Source organism: Haliotis asinina, chromosome 11 (genome assembly GCF_037392515.1).
Source record: "Haliotis asinina isolate JCU_RB_2024 chromosome 11, JCU_Hal_asi_v2, whole genome shotgun sequence".
Classification (NCBI taxonomy): Eukaryota; Metazoa; Mollusca; class Gastropoda; order Lepetellida; family Haliotidae; genus Haliotis; species Haliotis asinina.
Genome location: NC_090290.1, coordinates 34,629,449 through 34,654,407, shown reverse-complemented (window position 1 = coordinate 34,654,407; position 24,959 = coordinate 34,629,449). Strand labels below are relative to the sequence as shown.

General features: G+C 41.2%; 1 protein-coding gene across 2 annotated transcripts; it reads right to left on the bottom strand.

Moving 5' to 3' along the window:
- Positions 1-835: 835 nt before the first annotated feature.
- On the bottom strand, positions 836-23,701 carry LOC137255789 (uncharacterized). Of its 2 annotated transcripts, none has more exons than XM_067793323.1 (5): positions 23,580-23,701; positions 7,954-8,006; positions 7,519-7,599; positions 6,555-6,685; positions 836-3,720 (listed from the first exon to the last, which is right to left on the bottom strand). In XM_067793323.1, the coding sequence occupies exons 1-5, from the start codon at positions 23,601-23,603 to the stop codon at positions 3,527-3,529; spliced, it is 483 nt and encodes a 160-aa protein (XP_067649424.1). In that variant the 5' UTR covers positions 23,604-23,701; the 3' UTR covers positions 836-3,526. The 2 variants fall into 2 exon arrangements, with proteins under 2 accessions (XP_067649424.1, XP_067649423.1); XM_067793322.1 differs by lacking the exon at positions 23,580-23,701 and adding an exon at positions 15,421-15,857.
- Positions 23,702-24,959: the final 1,258 nt, after the last annotated feature.

The following is a 24,959-nucleotide window of genomic DNA, read 5'->3' as shown; positions in this document are numbered from 1 at the left end:
AGCCTGTACATAACTGTCCCAAACAATCCAGTGATTCAAACTAGGAACGATCGTCCACGAAAACTGACCACTGGGTCAATTACGTTACCTCTTGCGACTATAGCATATAACCTTTCTAAACTGAAAATATAATGGTAACTCTTTAACTGAATCCAACAAAATGCACCGTCATCTCACAACTTGTCTGCGACGTTAAATCATGTCATGGATGACAACGTCACTAGTATATACAATGAGAACACATTTGGCTGTATACACGAATCTAAAGTCGAATCTAACTGCAGTAGGGCTGGGAAGGGTCCAAATGTCCTATCCGGGTATCTCACCCCCTATTACACCTGCCTGGATACCCGATACGTTAATTCCTGACATAAAATTGTTAGAAATGTCAATATATTCTTCAGCCTGGAGGCCCCAATTTTGAAATTTTCAGCATCTTAGCTATGTCTTAGACGCATAACAATATGACTAAATCTTCAAAGACGACACAACTTTTAAATCATGAAAGAATAACACATTACGTGTTTTAATCTATTAGTGGCATAATCATGACTTGTCCGGGTATTGGGATGGGTATCCAGGCCCACTCATTACCCACCCGTCCCGGGTGACTGGGTTACCCGTCCCAACCCTAAACGGCAGTTAATACCATCCTCGGTGACCCAGGGTTTGTGATCTCCACCCTATTATGTTAAGTTAAACATATCAGGAGCGAGATTGGAGTCCATCCCCAGTTTGTAATAGGTGAAATGAAGATTGTGATATTACTTCGGAAATTAGGACACGGTGGCGAACAGGTCGATAGTACTTGATGGACCAGAACGGAACGATTACATACTGGAGAACCGAGTTTATTTATCACATGCATTGTATTTTATACAATGATGTACAATTCACATACATACATGACAATACAAAACATAATAACCCTGACTTTATATTAATTATACTACTCAAACCAGTTAAGGGCCACCTATACGTGCATGGAATAGAAATTGACTATAGCAATATGAAAGGTGTGACAGTCCTTAACGTTTGAGTATTATAGTTAAAATGCAGTTAACAGTAAACCCCGACGATTAATATAAATGCAATCACTTGTTTGAACTCCAGGTAGTATTTTGATATACCTTTCACTATTTGCTTCAGGTACACCGTAGTAGAGGATGACTTCTTTCATTGTTGACATCGTCTCGTCTGAAATCTTAATACGCGTATGAAAAGAACATGCTTGTGCCAGTTTAGTGAGTAAAAATCAGAGATAATACCACAGTCGGTACCATGTATGTGACAGAAAATATGGCCTAGTGGTAAAGTGTTCGCGCGTCACGTCGAAGACCCGGGTTCGATTCCCCACATCAGTACATTGTGTTAAGCCCATTTCTGGTGTCCTCAGTCGTGATACCGCTTGAATTTTGCTAAACGTGGAGTAGAACTGAACGCACTCACTGACAGTCGCAGCGAGATGTCCAAACATCTGTAATAACAACAGACAGAGAAACTATCAAAATATAAATAAAAACCTACCTACATAGTCCAACATAAATATATACTGACTCTATGAAAACGCATAGTGGAATTTGGAAGGTTTGATAAGTTGTTCGTTGTTTAACGGTCAGTATTCTGGTAATAATTGAATCTGGACCAGGGTGAATGAGAAAGTGAGTTCAGTTTCTAACTATACGGCGGCGGTCTGTAAATAATCATGTCAGGACCAGACAATCCAGTGATCAACAACAGGAGCATCGATCTGCGCAGTTAAGAACCGATGATATGTGGTGACATGTCAGCGAGTCTGACCACCCGATCCAGTTAGTCGCCTCTTGGCTGAAGGCCTCTTCTATCCCGGAAGTTCACGGGTCCTGGACCAGACTACCCAGCATGTGACAAAATGAACAATGATCTACGCAGTTAGAATACGACATGGATCAACCAAGTCAGCAAGTCTGACCCCCCGACCGCCTTAGTTATGTGCTGCCGGAGTGAACTTATTTCCATACCATTTTCTGCAATATTCAAGCAATATCACGACGAGGGACACCAGACATGAGCTTCACACTTTATCCGAATGAGAAGAATCAAACCCTGGACTAATGTGTGACGAGCCAACGCTTTCACCTCTGAGCTACCTCACCGCCCAGTATGTCGGCGTTTGTTATACATAGGTTTTGCTTTTACAAAACGTTGGAGTACACATTTACAAGAGTAATTCCCATCCCACCAAGGTGATGGAGTTACTTCCCTTAGAAACATCATTATCCTATTCTCCTGAGTTAAATTGCAGATGTTGCTCTGATTATGAATTTCAGCAATAGGCTTCGGACTTTCCTCCTACACTAGTGAGTGAGTGAATTTAGTTTTTGCACTCAACAATATTTCAGCTATGGTGGCAGTCAGTAAATTATCGAGTCTGGGTTAGACGATCCAGTGGTCAACCGCATGATCATCTACCTACGCAACTGGGATACGATGACATGTGTCAACCAAGTCAGCGAGTCGGATCACCCGATCCCGTTAGTCGCCGTATACAAGCGTGAGTTAATGAAGTCGGATCTTCTTGGGGTCCTCTTACACTATGACATGCCATGCCAATTCAAATACTAAAATAATTCAAAGAGATGACTGTGGCGTAAAACTAAGCTCACTCATTCATTATTGAACGTAGAATTAAAGAGAGCTATTGAGCGATATTACAAGGCTGGAAGATCTCGTCATCATACGATTAATCATGTAAAAATGGAACTGGCTGTCTGCACAAGAACGCCAGAACGCCAGAACGCCAGTGTTTAAACGCCCAAAATTTTTAAAACACAACAGTAAATAACAAGAACAAGGAACAAGTGGCATTAAAAATGCACTATCATTTTGGACTCGTATGGGGAAGGTCAGCGCTGGTAGTGGGACTTCAATGGCTACCTAATGCAATTCACGTTGCCTAGCAACAATACGCGTACGATCTCAACACGTTCGGGAAAAGCAGAATCGTGGCGCAGTAGATTTGTGCGAATTCGATCCCGATTGAGGTCGAATTCTATGATGGTTGTACAATATACTTAGGCTGGAAGTTAATGGTTAGTTTGTTGTTGTTTTACGCTGCACTCAGAACTATCGCAGCTACACGCAGCTACACGGTATAAATAATCAAGTCTTAAGCAGACAATCCAATGATCAACAGCATGAGCAGTAATCTGCACAATTAGGAAGCGATGACATGTGTAGGAAACTGTTGCTATAGCTTTGGCATAAAATGGCATGGAATTGCAACAGACAGATCAGTAAGTATTAGCTTCACTGATGGATTTAATGCTGATATTCACAGTCTCGTGTGATACCATGATACTACATGACAGATGAAAATCTGTCCTCTGTCCGAAGTAAGTGCATCATATGCTCTTCCAATAAATAAATATTTGAAAATATGTTGATTGGTCAATTCAGTTTCAGGAAGTGGACTTGTATTCCCAAACACTGATGTGGAAACAAGGATCTGCTTGCACACAAACACAGTAATTTTGGTTAACATTTGTTATTCAGTTCGCTGGTCCACTAAGTGTGCTTTCTCCCCCTCAGCTACATCGGCGCTGCTGTATATCGGGGGTCTTTCTACGTCGTATTCCGTATATGGAGGAGGTTTTTCTTGAGGGGTATAGGGCGGTAAATGTATCAGCTCATTAGGAACTTCCGGTCGCGTGTTCTTCTTGGGTGCCGTCGTCACATTGCCTAAAAACAAACATGGACATTTAGTGACAAGCTAACGAAGTGAGTTAGTATTGTTTTACGCCATTTTGTAATAATCCCCATATGAAGGGCATGCGCTTCACATGTTGTAGCTATGTGGGAAATCGACAAAACCAGCTTTGACGTAACCAGCGAACACCTGAAACACCAAGCAGCTTACGACGTTGACAACATTTGTTTATGAATTCACGACATTCTTTTCTGAGGTTCAAACACGGCAAGGGGGGGATCACCCTGATCATGGTCATTTTTGACCATGCGGTTCTATATGAAACATATATAAAACCTCGACTTTTCAAAGGGTGGCGTCATTTTATCTAGAACCTTTGTAGCGCTGCAACATGAGGAACATGTGTGCTGTCAACACATGATATAAATCAGTTCCAGCCAATCGAACTGCATTGTCCACTCTTCCATAGTGTAAGAAAAGACATTGCGTATGGATCCATTAATCTGATATATCAAGACGGTACAATTTCTCAGATCAATGAATCACCCTTGTGTATTGTATCGATCAAGTCCAGAATGTATTCATGACCGTAAATCAACTGAGTAAAAGACCCACTATTGATTATACCCCAAAGAACACCTTGATACTACCGTAAGCTACGGTCAAACACATCCGACATTGGCAGTGACTTCCTGCTAGCTTAACGAAAGTCGCTGAACATTTCTACTGAAATAACACCGACTTCTTCACTTCCAGTTTACCATCAACACACTACCCTCATCTTCACTTCCAGTTTACCATCAACACTACCCTTATCTTCACTTCCAGTTTACAATCAACACTACCCTCATCTTTACTTCCAGTTTACCATCAACACTACCTTCATCTTCACTTCCAGTTTACCATCAACACTACCCTCAGCACCTCTACCAAGTTACTGTCGACACTACCTCCAACCAGACTGCTTATATACAATCAACATTACCCACAACTCCATAACAATTTCCTATCGCCATTTTCCTCCAGGTCTGCAGCAAACCAATATTTCGAATTCTCGTGTAAGCCGGATAGATTGGAAAGCTTTACATTCAGAGAGTTTTCAGGGCTTGTATTTAGCTATAATCATGAGTACACCTGGCCATTTTTCGATAACGGTAGCTACGCACATGCCCTCAACCCGACTTCCACGTTAACATGGACACAAGCCACCATTCCCCTATCACTGCAAGAAGAATCGACTACTATTAACATTACCTTTCCACTACAACCTGGCCTGTTTCGCCACTACCATTTAACTTTCGACACTATAACCTATCCAACAATCAACCACACAAATACAAATTGCTCAGCCATATGAATCACGCCCTATTCAAATGGCCACAAAGACCATGTAGCCGCCGCATGACACTAGGGAGTTCATTGGAATGGCTAAATATTAACATGCATACATGTGGTTCATGCCCTATTCAAATGGCCCACAAAGACCACTTCGCCACCGCATGAAAAGAGGGAGTTCACTGGAATGGCTAGATATTTACCTGCATATAAATAATTGTTAGATATCACCGAGAGGGAGCAAGATAGCACACACGAGATCGACTGATGAATTAATCTCGCCATTAAATATCACTAAACCAAATATGACAGTTTACAATGGAGCCTTCAGCGTGCTGTGACTTGTGAACTTCAAGCGGGCGTGCGATTAGTTGTATTTGTATTCGGATCTGTCTGAATCTCCATGTCCTCAGTGCATATTGTCGCTATTATAGGCGACGGTGATCAGTGTTGGAAAGCTACGGCATTGTAGCTATAAAAATAACAGGGATTTGTTTGACAAGTTTGTTTTGAAAACTGAGCACAGGGCGGATTTCAAGCTCTATGGCGACGGCTTGCAACAAGACACTCAGATGATTAATATTTTTCGTTAAACAGTTAGTTTGCTTCCTGTGCGCTTGCTGAGACAAAACAGTGGTTGATATTGTGAGTAATTATATAACGTCTCGGCGAACACAGATCCAAAGGGAAAGATGCTACACACACACGCAAAGAAAAACAGGTCACACACAGACGCAAAGAAAAACAGGCCACACACAAACGCACAAGAGAAACGGGACACACACAGACACAAAGAGGAACGGGACACACACACACACACACACACACACACACACAAAGCAAAGCAAAACAGGTCACACACAGACGCAAAGAGAAACAGGCCACACACAGACTCAAAGAGAAACAGGCCACACACAGACGCAAAGAGAAACAGGCCACACACAGACGCAAAGAGAAACAGGCGACATACAAACGCACAAGAGAAACTGGTCACACACACAAAGAGAAAGAAGCCACACACAGACCCATAGAAAAAATATGCCACACACAGACACAAGGAGAAACAGGAGGCCGCACACACACAAAGAGAAACAGGCCACACACAGACGCAAATAGAAACAGGTCACACACAGACGCAAAGAGAAACAGGCCACACACAGACGCAAATAGAAACAGGTCACACACAGACGCAAAGAGAAACAAGCCACACAGACGCACAAGAGAAACAGGCCACACACAGGCGCAAGAAGAAACAGGAAGCCACACACAGGCGCAAATACAAACAAGCCACACACACACAAAGAGAAACAGGCGACACACAGACGCAAAGAGAAACAGGCCACACACAACACACAGACACACAGACACACAACACATAAACACAGGTACTGGAGCACAGACACACATGCAGTCAGTAGAGGATGACCATCTGATCCAATTTGTTTTTAGATTTTAAGTACTTGGGCTGGGTCGTCAAAACCGTTTCTACAGTCATGGGACCGCATGCTGAAAACAAACTCAACTAAAGCACCTGAATTTAAGGATGTAACGAGGTGTTGTGAGCTCCAGGCGGACAGAGCTAGGAGCTTGTGGTAGATGTAGTTCCGTCTGATCCAGTAGATGCCGGCGGCACATAGCAACAACAGCAGCAGCACGGTCAGCCTGCCAAAACACGGAAAGGAGGATTTTATATGATGTGAGATCAGTTGCAGGGATCGAGTGGATGGACTTACAGCGGGATTGATGGGGGGGCCTTCTTTGACAGGGAGACTGGACGAATGGAGGGACCTTGCCTGATTTGAAGACAATATAGAGGAATTAGGGGACGCTGTTTGGTGTGGAAACTGGATAGACAGATTGAGCACAGGCAAACTGCAGTGCAACAGAGAGAAAATGTTTTGCTATACATATATGCGAGGGAAGCGAGCAAAGGCTGACAATGTACTTCCCTCGCTTCGGTTTGAAAAATATGTTTTATGTCAAAGTAAAATCTCGTCACCATCAACGATATGCATCCATTTCCTCACTAACTTGTGCTCTCAGATTGCCAATCCCATATTTAATAAATATCCACGTGAAATATAATTATTATTCAACATTATAAGCGTCAGTCGTGGTTTATCGGATCGTTCTTCGCCTACAGTCCTCATGCCAACTTCAACGGAGTGAAGGAAAAAGAATAATATAAACAGAACTTAAAAAGAAATACCCCGTTGCCTAATTTTACCATGAAACTGTTGACATTTATATTTCTTATATCTCTTATTGTTAAAATTTCAGTAACATTTATTCTACATAAAACACCTCTGGCGTAGTGGGCGAGGTATCCCCATGGTAGCTCATATGGCGGACTCGGAATTCAACTCCCCTGTTGCTTCACTCCGGAGATGGAGGGACGTGAGAACTTTGGTAGCAACTGAGACTGGGGTGGCTAAAGGGACTTTCTTTGATTTGAGACTGGTTAGATGAAGTTTGTTTTAGAATAGTACACGTACCAGAAGTACCACAGTTTGTAGAAGGCTTGATCCAGGCTGCAGCATGTCTGCCCCCCACAGCACACCTGGCTGTCCGAACAACTGAAACATGTGACAGTCACATGACAGTTTAGGATATCGTATCAGTTAATACATGATCCTAGTGCAGAGGTTCGATACAGGCTGAAACGCACATCTATCAATCATATTGACATCTGGTTATACACCACACCATGTATAATAGTAACTATATGCACCTTTCCGTATCTAATTCGGCCAAGTTGGCATGTTAGGTTTTAAACAGAAAAAGAAACACCAAATCAACCCCAACATACTTGATAATGGCATGTTGTACAATTTCCTAGTCCCTGGATTCGAAAAACGGGCAGACCTAAACACATGAACCAGATGCAAAGGATGCAGGATATTATACGAACGCTTTCAACAATTACGCACTAGAACACTTTGGTCCTGCCTTGACTGCTGTGCCAGCATTGCTTCCCCTCAACCTGCAAGGAAAAAGGAGTGAGTCAGTTTAGTTTTACACCGCTTTTAGTAATATTCCACATTGACGTTCACACACTGTACCCATGTGGGGAATCGAACCCATTTGGCTATACCTCAACCCCTACATCGAACATAGAAGTTTTTCAGACTGGTTGCGACATGTGCAGCACTACACAACTGACTTAAGAGTGATGATTGGTATTTTGTGTGGTAGAGTGGGTGAGTGTAGTTTTACGCCGCTTTAGCAATATTCCAGCAATATCAAGGCGAGGGACACCAGAAAAGGGTTCAACACAATCATTACCCATGTAGACACTTTAACTACTAGACTATCCCACCAACCCGGTGGTGGGTGTTTACACGTCGAACTTTATTTGACACGACACATGAAGTTGATATCTCAAAACATGTCAAGATGATATGTTACAACATGTCTCGGTAATATGTCAAAACATGTAATATTGACCCTGTCAGTAGACGTTGACCCCTCTGGTTAATCCCATTAGGCCTGCCAGTATTATGAATGAGTGACTGAATCTTACACTGCAATATCCCAGCTATACGGCGGCGTCTGTAAATAATCGGATCTGGACCACACAATCCAGAGATCAACAGCATGAGCATCGATCTACGTAACTACGTAACTTTTTTTTGTGTGTGTTTTCTTTTCTGTGTGTGTGTGTGTGTGTGTGTGTGTGTGTGTGTGTGTGTGTGTGTGTGTGTGTGTGTGTGTGTGTGTGTGTGTGTGTGTGTGTGTGTGTAAGGACATGTATTATCCATTAGTGTAGCCTCCACTAAAACACGAATTTCGACTTAAACATACACGTTGCCGGGACATAAAAGTGAGTGAGTGAGTGTGGTTTGACGCTATTTTTAGCAACATTCCAGCAAAATCACGGCGGGGGACAGCAGAAGTAGGCTTTCACACATTGTACCCATGTGGGGAATCGAACCCGGCTCTTCCGCGTGACAAGCGACCCACAAAAAATAGGCAGTGAATGAGGGTTCGATACAGGTGGGAAAACATATTTTATCTATCAGTCATTTACCTACCTGATTTCACAATACACTTGTAAAAGTACTGCCTTTAGCAATATTTCAGTAATGTCACGGCGGGAATCAGTCGAAATCAGTCTTTTGGTGTATCGAGCGAACGTTACGCTACCCTACCGCACTGGGTTATATAGGAAAGTCAGTGGTGGGTGATCAGAGCATCCTGTGATTTGCAGTTACCAAATACATCTCAAATGTTGCAGGGACAGAGACAAAACACATGATTCTCTGTCAGATGGACTCGTTAAGTTCCGGGTTAGAACTGATCTTCAGTGCTTCAGAGGCGACTGGTGGGATCAGGCGGTCAGGCTCAGTAACTTGGTTGACACATTTCTTTGATCGATGCTAATGTTGTTCATCATTGAATTGTCTGTTCCAGACTCGATTATTTAAACACTGCGGCCATATAACTGAAATATTGCTATGTGCGGCGTAAAACTAATCTCACTCACTCTTAAATGACGAGTTTTGTTCTTGATGTCTTCTAAATTCCTTTGAGAAAGTTTCATCGAAAAAGAATAACTCGTCGGTTCGGGTTGTTAAAACGTCTACTAAGTGCTTACGTTTTTGACGAGTAGTCTAGTTACAGTGTATTCGTCTACAGTGGCGAATTACAGTGAGAAATGCAGGTCTGTAGATCGAAAAGTAAAAACGTAAACGATTCATTTTTAAACACATTTTTTTTATTCCTAAAATGTGTTGGTCAGGAAACAAATCAGTGTTAGGGATTTGCAGATGAGTTTTCAACATTTGAAGATGCTAGTATTCTAATTACTGTATGCTTGTCGTAAGAGGCGACTAACGGGATCGGGTGGTCAGGCTCGCTGACTTGGTTAGCACATGCCATCGGTTCCCATCTGCGCAGATAGATGCTCGTGTTGTTGATCACTGGATCGTCTGGTCCAGACTTGATTATTTACAGACCGCCGTAATATAGCTGGAATATTGCTGAGTAAGGAGTAAAATTCAACTTACTCGCTCATTAATTAATAAATTAAATTAAACATCTGGAACCAGTTAAGTAAGCGTTCTTGTTTATATAAATCACTCTTAGTGAGGTCAGTCCTACACACGACATCCGAAAGTAGCTAGGCCCGAATATATTGACTGACCGTATAAAATGTGTCACTTAATCCTCGTAATTCATTCCTTGTTTATAGCTGTCAATTAAGTAAGGAATCCCCTGGAATTGATCGACACGTTCAACTATAATCAAGTTTCGGCTATTGAGCGGAGCAGTTAGAGCGCGAAATAGACGAATTAGTGTGTAATCATGTCAATATCTCCTGTCAATCAGTGGATCTGAGTCCCCAGATCCGCAGGTTATCGTGATTTTTAAACAGTCTTTTATATGTCGAGTTGTACAAATTGTCAAGTTCATTTTATCAATGCTTGGTGTTGTGAGTCGGATTAATAAGGGCCGACAATACAAGATGGAGAGATAGTCTGGGATTATATGTCCCCGGTGAAAAAGGTAGACACATACAATATACTACAAACAATAAGAATGGGAACACCCTAAAATTTGAGGGTCACACATAAACGTGGTGAGGTCATTTATACTCTGAGGTAATTGTAACTTTGTGTGTGCTTAATGGGCACTTTAATCGACATGTTATAACATGCAGTGAAGCAAGTGATTCAACATTTCTTGAGCTTGGGTAAAATAAGAAAATGTCAAAAACAGCGAAAAACATGGGTGCTGAAAGACACCAGCACCGGGTTGGATTCAAACATCCAAGCACACACACAAAGTTGCATTGACCTTACAGTATCAACGACCTCACCATGGTTAAGTTATTATATGACTATCAAAGTTTAGGGTGTTCCTGTACTTTTTGTCTGTAGTATATATACACAAAGAAATTGGTTATGTACCCCCTGACAGATCTCACTTATGAATCAGCCTCAAATTGAAATCCATGGAAATATATCTTAATCATGCAATTTTAGCACTCTGAAGCCAAGTAAAAGCCAAATAAGAATAACCCTTGAGTGCCTACATGGAGTATCCACTGAAGTCCTTCATGAAAATTTTACATACACTGCTTTCTTAAACACAACATAGCTGTTCGTATATACTGACATAAGAGAGGAACATTTCTAATAACACGTACCCTCAGGAGAGAACCAAAACGCCAATTTGTCAGCTGAATCTAAAAGACTGAAATGGTGATTCATTAAAGGACCACTGACTCATTAATAATTCAAAACTATACTACAAAACCAAATTCTAGAGTTATTTTTAACAAGAAACAAACCGTAATGTGAATCATGCCATCAAACATTTATTTCTACAAACTGCTTGTTTTTTCACTCTTCATTCCATCTGTCACATTGGAAAGACAACCATATGCCTACAACAATGATGTTTAACATTTGGTTTTCTCGAGGCTCTTGCCAAAACAAATGACCTTGTCATTTAGTGAAAATGACATTTGTGATGTTCACATTCACCAATAAATTCAACATTGAACATTCCAGAACAGTACTTGCACAGACAAGGTTTTGAATGAAAATCTCTGGGTTTTTTAAATGAACATTTTTCACTATAAAATCTACATGGATTCAAATAATTTCCCATCGTGGTCACCACAAGAATGTTTAGTTATGTGTTGGAAAGTATCATTGCAAAAATAATGGGTTAATAATGCTCCATAAAGTTCTCTGTGTTCATATTTTATGTGATTTCAGTCACCTTGATTGTCACCTTGTTTTGTATGTTCTTTTTAACTAACCACAAACGCATGATTATATGGGTCTGGAAAACCACTGTGTATTTGAAACTTTACGAGGTGATATTACAAGGAAATGTGACAGTATTTTTGCATTCGGAACATCCAGAGATACGTTTACTATCAGCAAATGCACAATTGTGGCTTGTGCTCCCGATGTAGCTGAGTGATACTGCACGTTTCTGAAGCATCTTTGTCGTGGATATACAACAAGTTTTGTGTGTAAACCTGTAAGTGGAAACATTCAGTAAGTAGAATATTGTTTGTTTTCACGCATGACAAAGGAGTGCATTCATTTTAATTTGTTTGCTAGGTTTTATAGTGCAGTTTTTTGGTAGATATGCAAATAGTGACCTCAATACTGCAATACCTTGCTTAATTTGAAAAATATATGTTCATTTGTGTGCTTTCAAAAGATATTAATCGGCGATAGATTGCTTCTCTTTTTGTAATGTTTGAGCGATATCACAGCGCGGGAACACTAAAACAGGGATTCAAGCATAGCACCCATGCCGGGAATCAAACTCGGAACCGGCGATATGTTGTGTTGATATGTTTACTACCAGACTACAAACCGCCTATACTCAAAGGCAAAAGTTAGTGTGATCAACACACTTGTTTATATACAAGAGAAAAGGTTTACAACGCATTTTATTATTTTTTACAAATATGAATCTCCTGATCTCTCCCTTCTTGAACACGTCTGGGACAAAATGGAGAAGAGAAGTTGAGAAGTTGGCCAAATCCCACTGTCACGCTTGAGCACCTCTCCTTCAGGTGCTTCCACACATATGGAATGCCATTCCTCAAGACTTCCTCCGACGTTTGACTCTGTCAGGCGCAGTTGTCAAGCAAGCATCACTGTTTATGGTGGACATACACGTTAGTGACAATCTGAATTTCATTCTGTCCGTTCTCTCACTGTGACCTCATTAGCATGTGTACGCCCGAAACGTTTGCAATGTGCCATTCGCAATCCTAATGTTGAACGGCTGTCTTGCAATATTAAAAACATCTAATCATAAAAAAATAATCACATACTGAACTTCAAGTCAACCACAATAAATGTTGCCTTTAAATATACTAAAAAAGCACTGAGCTGACATAAACGATGTATTTTATGATGCATGAGTGGGTTAGATTTTATGCCGTTTTAGCAATATTGAGCTAGGGTACCAGAAACAGGCTTCACATATCGTATCACTGTGGAGAATCGGCGCGACGACAGAACGCTTTAACCCCTCGGTTACCCCACCGTCACTAATCCCTTTAACCTTGAACTCCGAGTTCAGAGTGTGGGTGTATGTCTGGTATCGAATACGCTCGTTGTAATTCACGTAAGTAAATAAGATGTTGAAATGCACACCCAAACTATCGACTCGATCAATGGAACTAAATGGAACGAGTGAATATTGTTTTACGCCGCTCCTAGCAATATTCCAGCAATACTACGGCGGGCGAACAGGAGATATCAGCTTCACACATCGTACCCGTTTCGGCAACGCTTTAACCTCTAAGTTACCCCCGCGGTCAGTTGTTGCGAACAACATTATATCAATTCAGCTCAGTAACCGACTTAAAACATAGGACGCCACCATACGACAAAATATCACAATGAATGTCACTTAATAACACTGTTTTTGACACAGTGTCAGATGATTTGTCCATTCACCGCGCTGAATTAGATCTGAAACCTGATACGCGGTTGGAGGTTTCAAATGACATGTTTAGCACGTCAAACGAGTATCAGGAATGGCACGACAAGCAGCCATTGTGTTTTCATATTACCGGGTTTGAAAGCCATCAGCATTTGTGACTGTAAATATTTGCCGATATATAGTTTTCTGGATCATTAGCCTGAGTCTAGTAAATCAGAGGTTAATATCATGAGCAAATACCTCCTCGCACCATACAGACAGTTTGAATACACAAGGAGTGAATATGGTTTTACGCCGCTTTTGGCAGTAGCCCATCACTATTACGGGAACACCAGCAGATGGGCTTCACGCATTGCTCCAATTACTGGGAATCAAACTCGGGTCTTCGGTGTGACGAGCAAACACTTTCACCACGGGGATACCACACCTCCCTGAGCACATCGGAATTACCGCGATGGTCGGTTTGAAGCATTGCTCGCTCAGACAATATTTGTAGGTTTGTCATTAATACACTCGTAATTACAGCGGAGCCATGATCACATGTTACCCAGTAGTCTAACGCACCCAATTTGTTGTACAGAGTTGTGTCCCTTGGGCACATCAGAATGAGTGAGTGAGTGTATCTTTACGCCGCTTTTAACAATATTCCATCAACATAATGACGGGGGACCGCAGAAATGGGCTTCATGCACAATATCCCCATATCGGGAATCGAACCCAGGATGTCACGAGCGAACGTCTTCACGGGGAGTACTACAGCGGTAATAACAACGATGTCATGTTGTCGTGTTCACAGGTTGCCAAGGTTACACAGAGTGAGTGAGTTTAACCTTTGGCAACAGTCTCATGGTGAAGGACCCCAGAAATGGGCTTCACACGCTACACGCGTGTGAGGAATCGAACCCGGGTCTTCGATGTGACGATCGAACACATCAACCGCTGGGTTACCTCGCCGTTCCAGAAGGTAGGCTCAATCCCGATTTGGTCCGGTATTGTTTCTAGGGTTGTAACCAATACTTGTTGGTTTCAGCGAAATGGTAAACATCCAAGACATGTATCACTTTGGGCATTCTTCCCGCTTTAAACAGACATCCCGTGATGAAACTTGAAATTCTTTAAATCACACCCACTAGCTCTAATGGTGGTCTAATGGTTAAGGTGTCCGCTTGTCACACTGAAGGTCTGGGTTCGATTCCCCACATGGGTGTCCCCAGTCACTAACTCTCTACAATCTGGTTACTTGGAGTATGTTATATAGTAGCATTTATGGTAACGGGATGTCACAGGTTATTTTGTAAGAGTGTAAAGGGAACAGCTGCAACAAAGTCACGTGACCATCCCCTCCCTCTTAAATCAAGGTAACGATAAATGCGTGACGTTTATGTGTGCATGTGGTTGCTTGACAACGGTATAAGGATCCATACCGAAATGTCGCATCATATGTAATAAAGAAGTTGTTATCCATAAAGAATCTTACCCTCTTACAACATTTGAGAACTGATTAAAACTGAAATTTAGTTATACCAAACAACAAACCCAGGAAGTTTGCTGATGCACGAATTATTTGCACTTCTATCTTATTATGAAGATGATTGTGGACCCTAAAGTTGAACATACATGAACGCTCGTTTCTACTGAAATATTGTGTTGCATATCAGCAACAATAACTGAACTCAACACGCGTCTGGGTGACATGGCGGATCTGACAGTCTGCAACATTCCAGCAGTCAGTCCAGTGGTCAACACCATCAGCATCGATGTACGCCAGTATGATACGATGACGCGTGTCAAGCAAGTGAGCGACCACCCGATCCCCCTTTTCGCCTTTACGACTAATATATGATTATAGGTTGTTGAAGACCAGCTCTAACCCGGGCTTCAAGGGTCGTAAATTTGAAATTTAAAAACACACCAGGTGTAAAAATGTTATTCCTGCAGTACAACGCAATTGACAACAAAATGATACTCACTATTTCGACAAGAACAGCTGAGACGAGAATAATTATATGGCTATCCATTCTAGTCACCTTGACATAGCTGTAGTTCTCCCACCTTGAGCGACTTGTTCCCTGCATAACGTATTCATGCGCATACCTCGTCCCAAATTATAAGCCCTGGAATATAGTGAAGGGCGAGATATGGCATATATTCACAGCCTTGTGTTCGGATTTCAGTATGAATTAGCGTCTCCTGTACGGCGGAACATAAACGCTCCACCAAAGATCCCTCAGCTGCTTCCGAAAAGAGCCGAGTGTTTCGTTGATGCTGTAAAACAGCTCGTGCAGTCTGCGTTTGATATTGTGCTCTGTTAGAGGTTAACAGATCGCCGTTTCTCCGTGAATATCTCTCTCGCTTGTTCTTCTTCCGACCCAGTCTCATCAAATGATTTACGCGTGACGCCAGAAATGTTCACTCGCGCTGTAGAAGCCAATATTGGTTTAACACGTTTGGGGCTGTTGCTTCGCTTACATGTGCCCCAAACAAGGATATTGATGCATAAACGTATAAATAGCTGTTGCTTGCTCGGCGCCCTCGGATCAATACGGACGCGGCGGGTTTTGTACTCTTATCCCAATCACGATCTGGATACTGTTGAGAAGGCTTAACGGTGCGGCTTCAAATGCTGACGTGCAGAATTGCATGTTCGACTTATACAACGTCTGCAGACGGGTGTTCGGAATTTTAAGGTCAAATGGACAAAATGTACATATGTTTGAGGGGTGGCGGGGAAGCCTAATTAGTTAAAATGTGAAAGACTCGTCCGTGTTCGATTCCCTACATGGATATGTGTTGAAGCTCATTATCTGGTAGCAACAACAGTGATATTGCTGGGAAATTGCTGAAAGCGGCGTAAAACCACACTTAAGATACTTTTGAATACCTTTATAGAACTGCAATGGCAAATACGCTATTGCAACAGATTCAGTAGACGTTAATAACATCGTCTTTTGACAATAAGTAGTTGTCAGGAATATGTTACTGTGTAATGTAAGCTGCGATTTGGAGTCTGAACAGCTTTAAAATATATACTGAACAGCAAAAGAATCGCAATTCTGGCTTTTCGTCAAGATTTTAAATAGAAGGTATAAACATGAAAGCTTACTTTTATGAGATTTTATTTTTTTCAAAAATTGCTTTTCTTTTGCGAGTCTTGGTATGGACCGTTGTTTGTGTAAAGATAATTTTTTCACCCTGGTTTGGAAATTAGGCAACATGTACATCAGAATTCTGTTTCACGAAAACGAACTTATTCGACCAGTTCTGGATGTAATAAAAGCATCGCATATATATTGTTGTCGATATTTAATACCCATGGTCCTCTTCCAGTGCCTTGGCAACTACATCCATCGAAGAAATATTTGCCATGTTGTATTCGTGTTGTAAAATCATTTACCGTGGCCAAATCGTCTTAGATTCCGCTGACATCTAACTGACTCAACAACCCGAGATTCTCTCATGTAGATTGGGTCATGAGACTTACATTTGGGTTCAACTCGGACGTTGTCTCTCAGATCTTCGTTTTGAATTTTGTTGTTTAACGCCATATTGTTGTTTAACGCCATATTCCAGCTCTATGGCGGCGATCCAATGATCATCAGCATGAGCATCGATTTACTCAGTTGAGGATAGATTGACATGAGTCAACAAAGCTTGATCACCCGATCCCGTTAGTCGCATCTTACAACAAGCATAGGATGCTGAAGATCAATTCTTACCCGGATCTTCACAGGTTTCCGCGACGAAACAGGATAATGTACCATTTAAATGTAGAGTATATTGGATTTACAAGATTGATAAAATGCAAATGATGAAGACAAGGAGGAAACAGACGATGAGGATAAATTAAGGGAAAATGTGATAATTTATGTATTTCCTTTGCAAATGTTTCATCTGTATGGAGATATTAAATTTTCTCATATGCATTGGCATTGGCTAGTTGTATGCTCGCAAAAAGGAATAACCCCTACTTCTTTTACCCTAAATAATATAGCACAATAATCTGATTTACTTGGCTTTGATTTTTAAATTAAGGTCTCAAGCAGACATTACTAGTATTTAAAGATACTATTTACTTTATACTGTTTTATTTAAAGGTGACCACATATATTTAGGTTCGATCAAGCTTAACGCACACCATTTTAGTTCGCTTTCTTCATTAACATACACCTGTCTTTTTCATCTCATGAAAAAGTTCCGAGTGAGTGAGTTTGTCCCCTTTCAGTAATATTTCAGCAATATCACCACGATATTCTGGGACACCAGAAATCGGCGCCTCATCATTTTTTCCATTACATTAATAATTCATGACATGCACGAAAGCAGTACTTCAAATGTACTTCATCGTCTTTACATGGTCATTTCGTCACTTTTGCGGACGTTACGTCATCTGTCACGTGCCCTTGTCTCATACAATAAATTAAGTTTAATAAATAACCTTTGGTGGGTCCGTATATACCGTTCATGGCCCAAGGTACATTACACTTCAAGGCCTACCTATGACGCCCTGGAACACCGGTGGAAACTTTCAGAACACCAGAAAAGAGAATAATATATTAAGTATCGTACAGACATGTGGATATTTGCGATATCGCATTCAACAAAACGATAAAAGGATGAATCTAATCACCCTGTTGTTGTACGTTTGAAACAGCTATTTAAAGATGAGCCAGTGACTGATTATGTTCAATTTCACGCCACTTCCGACAATATTCCAGCAATATTAGGGCGGGGGACACCAAAACTGGGCTTCCTACACATTGTACTCATATGGGGAATTGATCCCGGGTCCTCAGCATGGCGGGAGCACGCCCTAACCCTAAGGTTACCCCACCACCCCATGAACACGTATCGAAACAGCTAGTGATAGTGAGGTTTAATAATAATCAATAATCAATAATCAAAAATAATAATTAGTAATAATAATCAGCATTTCTCAATGCTCAATGCATGCTGGAAGCGCCCAAACAATCTACTACAGTATTATCCCTGCCAACCCAACCTGCCTGTTACGTTAGAAGGGACTTTATCCCACCTGGTACTCATTTTCTACAGGGTGAACAGTGGCAGTTTTGAGCAAAGTCACATGCCTGAGGGGAGAATACAAGTATCAAGTGTACATCGCTGTGAGTCAGGACTGAAATCCGAGAATTCTTCAGGAGTCAAACTGCCAAACACGGTCACCCATCCAAGTACTCTACGCGAGCACCGTTGCTTAGCATTACCTCTTTGGTGGCCTGAGCTCTATGTAAGGGCACACGCTTATCAAACAATATACATACAAATTGTGGAATTGTGGAATTATGCACATCTCATTATCATTTCAATATATAAATAATTCATGATACACACAGAACGAATAATAACAATATAATTGAAGTTCAGTAATATTTTATACATTGAATTCAGTGAAATATTTGCATGCAGATCAGAATGTTTTTGAAACAGCTGTGGCATATGCAGAGGTCGTCGGAAAATATAACTGAACTTAATGAAATAACTTGTATTTTCAACAGTATGTACAATACCCACTCCTATCCCCCAGCTTTCCAGTTACGACAGTCCGTAAATAACCAAGTCTGGCTCATTTAGTGGCTAACATGAGCATCGATTTTCGAAACTGGGATATGATGGCACGTGTGAACCAAGTTAGCGATCTTACAACCCGTTAACCTTAGTCCAGTGTATGAAATGGCGGCCCGCTGTATGCTAGTTACATGGCGGGCTTAGAACTTTATTGTATAGCCAGCCCCATGGGCCAATCTATTTTCCATGGGTATATATTTTACCATGTCACTGACCATGGGTGATATTTTGAAAATAGTTTACAGTTGTGGTAGCTAGACGACGTCTGTATGTATAGTTCATGATCAATCAACCCCTAATTTCCATAGAACAGCCTATCCTTTTATCTAACACTAAACGTGATTGGTCTAAAGAATGCTTTCAGTGACCAAGTCGTTTTTGTTAAATTTGCTGTTGCGCATGTTTACTTTTCACAAGGAGAGTTACAAATCCCCTGTGCTAATTGAAGAACATGTGGAAACCATTCTTGCCAAAGATATTGACCATTCTGACTTTGCCTGTTTGTCTCATTCACATGGCAGTGACACTAAATGAATTACCAAACTGTACTTTGTAAAATTTGCTTTTGTATATTTTTATGTTTACCTCACTATAAGCATTTCTTTGATAACAATATTTTAACACATTACCTCAGTTTCCTGTTTTTAATACAGGGCTGGTTACATGTTCACAGGGGCAGTAACATTTTTCAGTTATCAGCCCAGTGGACTTCCTGGGTTTTTCTTAGGAGTTTCATACACTGCTTGGTCACATCGTACGACAAGCAAGGTAGTGCAGTGGCTAAGCTAAGGTGCAAATAGATACTTGGCGGACTAAAGCATGAAACTTTGCAACGTGCTGGGGAATATCATGACAAAACATCTGTGCAAGGTTTTCTGCTATAATCCTGAGAGGGAAAACTCAACTATTGTCAGAATCCGAAATCTTTTACTTTAGGAGGCCGTCTTGGACGCTATCTTGGATTTTCAGGAAAATGGGCCCCTAAAATCGGGCACACCCAAAAGAGTATAATATCATCATGATGCTCCCAAGCACTGTGTATGGTTTCTGGCTATAGTCAAGCGACGGGAAAAGTCAAATAGTGTTAGAATTGGAAATCTTTGATTTGTGGCGGCCATCTGTGGCGCCATCTTAAATATTTCGGAAAGTGGGGCCCAAACATCGGGTACCCCTCAAAGATATGCTTTATCACGATATTACCCAGCACTTAGCAAAGTTTTATGCTTTCATGCTTTATGTTGGTTGCATGTATTGATCATCCTCGAACTCGGACCTAAGCCACTGCACTATAAAAGCTCCTGACCAGTTCTAATTTAGATCTTCACTGGATCCATAAACAAACATAAGGAATACAGTTTACATAAATCTATATCTCAGCATTATTATAATGAACATTATGCCAGCCTAACAAACATTTAACACAGCCCTAACGATTTGCCCAATGTTTGTACTGGTGGGAACCGCCTAAGTGGTGTTGTGGTTAGCGGGAGGTGGCGGGTTCGATCCCAAAAGACGTCAAATGTGTTTCTTGATGGACACTGCCCGGCGCTCGGCAGTGGGTACAACAAGGACTGGTAGGCTCGGAGTCAGTATAATGTGAGTGGGGTATTCATGCTTAACTGCGTCATGGTATCTCAGTGAACGTTGAACACCATTTCACCTCATCTAAACCTTCTGTTGGTCGGACAATACTGGAGTAAACAGATGTTAACATCCTAGACAAACTGGATTTTATATGTACAGTTCTGAATTACCCACATGTCAACATTCGCATGAAAACTGAAAGCTGATCTTAAGTATGCCCATGAGCCAGCTGTTTAAGCAGGTGGATCTTCTATCCATGCTTCACAAGACTGCGTTTTTAAAAAATATTAAACCGGGATCATACGTATGCATATCAGCTCACATGGAGATTAATGGTATTAAGAGTGAGAGAGGTGAGTCTTAAGACGCTTTTAGCAATATTCCAGCAATATCAAGGCGGGAGACTCCAGAAGTGGACTTCACAGTGTACCCATGTGGGGAATCGAACCCGGGTCTTCGGCGTGACGGGCAAACACATGAACCACTAGGTATGAAGAAGGTAGGCCTCGAGAAAACTATCAGAAGCCCAGTCCAATATTTCCATCTTTAAAGGACTGGTTTAGTTTGTTGTTTAACGCTGCGCTCAGCAATATTCCAGCCATAATAATTCTGTAAATGATTGAGTCCGGATATGATAATCCAGTGATCAACATCATGAGCATCGAACTGGGGCACGAAACTGAGATACGATGACATATGTCAACCAAGGTTGCTGAATTCTAACCCGGATCCTCACGGGTCCGCCTTACCATCCCTTTCAGTAATATTTTAACAACAGCACGAAATGGCTTCACATACTTCGCCAATATAGGGAATCGAACACGTGTATTCGGCGTGGCGACCGAACACTTTAACTAACAGCCACTAGACTACCCAACGGAGTTAAGTCCCTTCCACACTTCAGTGACATGGGAGTTGCGACGCTCAGGTCATACTTGTTGAGTCACAGTGTGTGACATTCAACCAGCCAAGGAATGCAAGGAATGCACAACGTTGAATACACATGTCAATACATGCATACTCATGTACAATTAAACCTAGTATCCCATGTTGCAGCCCTGGCTAGTCAAGGATATTTTTGTATCGAATAATTGCACATACTTTACACTTGAGTTACTTTATCATTGTTATATGACAGTCGTAGTGCAAAGATGATTGTTACGTCCAAACTTTATCATCGTCTTAAGGCAGTCGTAGCACTGAAGTGATTATTACGCCAATCCCTAAACATTACCTTACGATGAACCCGTAAAGCCTGTTCTATAACACACAGCACTAATATGATTGTTACGTCCGTACTTAAATATTGCCGTATAACAGTCGTAGCACTAAGATGATCGTAAAGCTATACTTTAACACGACACTAGGATGATTGTTACACCCATACTTTATTATTGCCGTATAACAGTCGTAGCACTAAGATGATCGTAAAGCTATACTTTAACACGACACTAGGATGATTGTTACGTCCGTACTTTATTATTGCCTTATAACACTCGTAGCACTAAGATGACTGTTTTTTCCATCCTTAAACATTGCCTTAAGACACTTGTAGCACTAAGATGATTGTTTTTTCCATCCTTAAACATTGCCTTAAGACACTTGTAGCACTAAGATGATTGTTTTTTCCATCCTTAAACATTGCCTTAAGACACTTGTAGCACTAAGATGATTGTTTTTTCCATCCTTAAACATTGCCTTAAGACACTTGTAGCACAAAGATGATTGTTACGCCCGTTGTCTAAAATGGCCTTACGGCATTTGTAGCCTTACGATGATTGTTACGCTCATTTCTAACATTGCCTTACCACAGTCGTAACACTTTAAGAATGAAAGAATGGGGATTAGGGCAAGAAAGGCTTTTTCGAAGCACGTGTGCCATCACTGACTTTCAGTTATATATTCAACTGTAATCAAAATTCCAACGCCAAGCTTCCTTGCCTTTTACTCCATTAGACACATGTTTCTGGGAATGATAGGGTATTGCCTATGTGTTTTGTGGGACAGTTTGTTGTTTAAAGCAGCAAACAACTACATTCCAGTTTAAGGCATCGGTCCGTATATTATGGCGACTGGACATTGCAGTGATCAACCGCATGAGCATCGATCTACGTAATGAGATACTATGACATGTGTTAACCATTGTCAGCGAGTCTGACCACCATATCGCTTCTTTCGACAAGCGTGGATTGAAGATCAATTTGAACCAGGAACTTGACAGGTAGTTTTGGTGAACATGGACCTAGGTTTACTTTCACACAGCACTAAGGTGATCGTTAGTCATTTTAGGCAACCTTAGTGCAATGTTAAATAATTACTACTTTAGCCTTAGTAATGGTTGCTTCGTTAAAGGAGCCCTGAATGATAATCCCTTTTGAACTAACCAATAAATACAGAGATTATTTAATTGAAGCTACTTTACATACATACTAGTAAGTATGTATGCACGATTAGAAACATATGCAACCAACATAAATTGTTTGACTGTGGATGGTGACAGTGATGCGGAGAGAGAGATGCATTCTAGTGATAACAGCAGATGTAAAATGAACATATGTCTAACTCTCGCATCGCAGAGCAGTGTTGCTAACTCATTATGGAATACAAATGATAACAAAATATTGTCCGACACTGAATATGAATATATAAGCACAGACTAGTGATAGTGTTGAACCAGCTGTTATAATAGCACCACTGGGACAACTTACCACCATAGTCTAGGCACCCAGCTATCAACATCAGCACCTGACAGTAGATAACAACGTGGACATTATCTATTTATCTTAACTCCCCCCCCTCCCCATCCGTCCTCGACCCCCTCCTTAGTATAGCCGTAGCACTAAGACGACTGTCAAGCCTATATTTTTACACTACCTCACTGAGGTGATTGTTACGAACATACTTTATCATTGCCATATAACACTCTTAGCACACTAAGATGATTGCAGAGTCTATACGTTACCTGACGACATTCCCTTACTCCCATCCTCGCTCCCCTCCCTCTCTCCCTCTCGCTCTCTTTCTCTTCCAAAGCCACACTATGTCAGACAGTATGTCAGACAGTATGTCTGTCTCCACTCTCTCCCCTCCCCCCTCTCTCCCTTTCTCCACCAAAGCTGCCAAACTCGATTATGCACCGTGACAGATTTCAGTGGAAGAAAGCAATATAATGATTATGATTAATATGTATTTATGCATTTATGTATGTATTGTACATACTCATCATCTTAACATACTGTGTAATACTGTATAATGTGTGAGGCAATATGAGTGTGTGACTCATCTCAGCTGTACACTCAGACAGTAATATGTTTACTTTTACTTTAAACAGAGTTTCCAAGCGTATGATTTATTAATTTAATGCGGTCATCAAACAGTTATAGGTCAGCTATATGTAAATAACGGAGACAGAAGCTGGCGATCTGCCACCGCTGTGACTTCCAATCATCATGGGCGGTTGGGTTGCCTAGTGGTTAAAGTTTTCGTGTCGAGCACCCGAGAGCACATTGTATGAAGTCCATGGTGTCTCCAGCCACGGTATTACTTGAATATTGTAAAAAGCGGCACAAGATCATACCCAAAACCTCACTGCAATCACCAAATAGGAGTGTTCTTTAATTAGCCAAAGTGCTCTTTATTAAGGTTGGGGTAGAGGGTCATATATTATTTCATTGGACTATTAATTAAAAGAAATGAAGCTAAAAAGGGTGGGGGTGGGGGTGGGTGGTCGGCCCTATATGGATCATCGATATTAGCATTTACACACACACACACACACACACACACACAAACAAACACACACACAAACACACACAGAAACACACACACACAAACACACGCAAAAACACACAAACACAAACACACAAACACACACAAACACACACACAAACACACACACAAACACAAACACACACAAACGCACACACAAACACACACAAACACACACAAACACAAACACACACACAAACACAAACACACACACAAACACACGCAAAAACACACGCAAAAACACACAAACACAAACACACACAAACGCACACACAAACACACACAAACACACACAAACACAAACACACACACAAACACAAACACACACACAAACACACGCAAAAACACACGCAAAAACACACAAACACAAACACACACACAAACACACACACAAACACACACACAAACACAAACACACACACAAACACACACACAAACGCACACACAGAAACACACACACAAACACACACAAACACACACAAACACACACACAAACACACACACAAACACACACACACAAACACACACACAAACACACACACAAACACAAATTAAAGATAGCATATTACACGAA

What these genes read in the sequence shown, in the direction of transcription:
- LOC137255789 (XM_067793322.1), bottom strand. Translation starts at nt 15,525, where the DNA reads ATGCAGGGAACAAGTCGCTCAAGGTGGGAGAACTACAGCTATGTCAAG. An exon ending in GGCAGGACCAAAGTGTTCTA is followed by an intron (nt 7,600 to 7,953) that starts GTGCGTAATTGT and finishes CACATGTTTCAG; the next exon opens with TTGTTCGGACAGCCAGGTGT. An exon ending in CGTTACATCCTTAAATTCAG is followed by an intron (nt 3,721 to 6,554) that starts GTGCTTTAGTTG and finishes GTTTGTTTTTAG; the next exon opens with GCAATGTGACGACGGCACCC.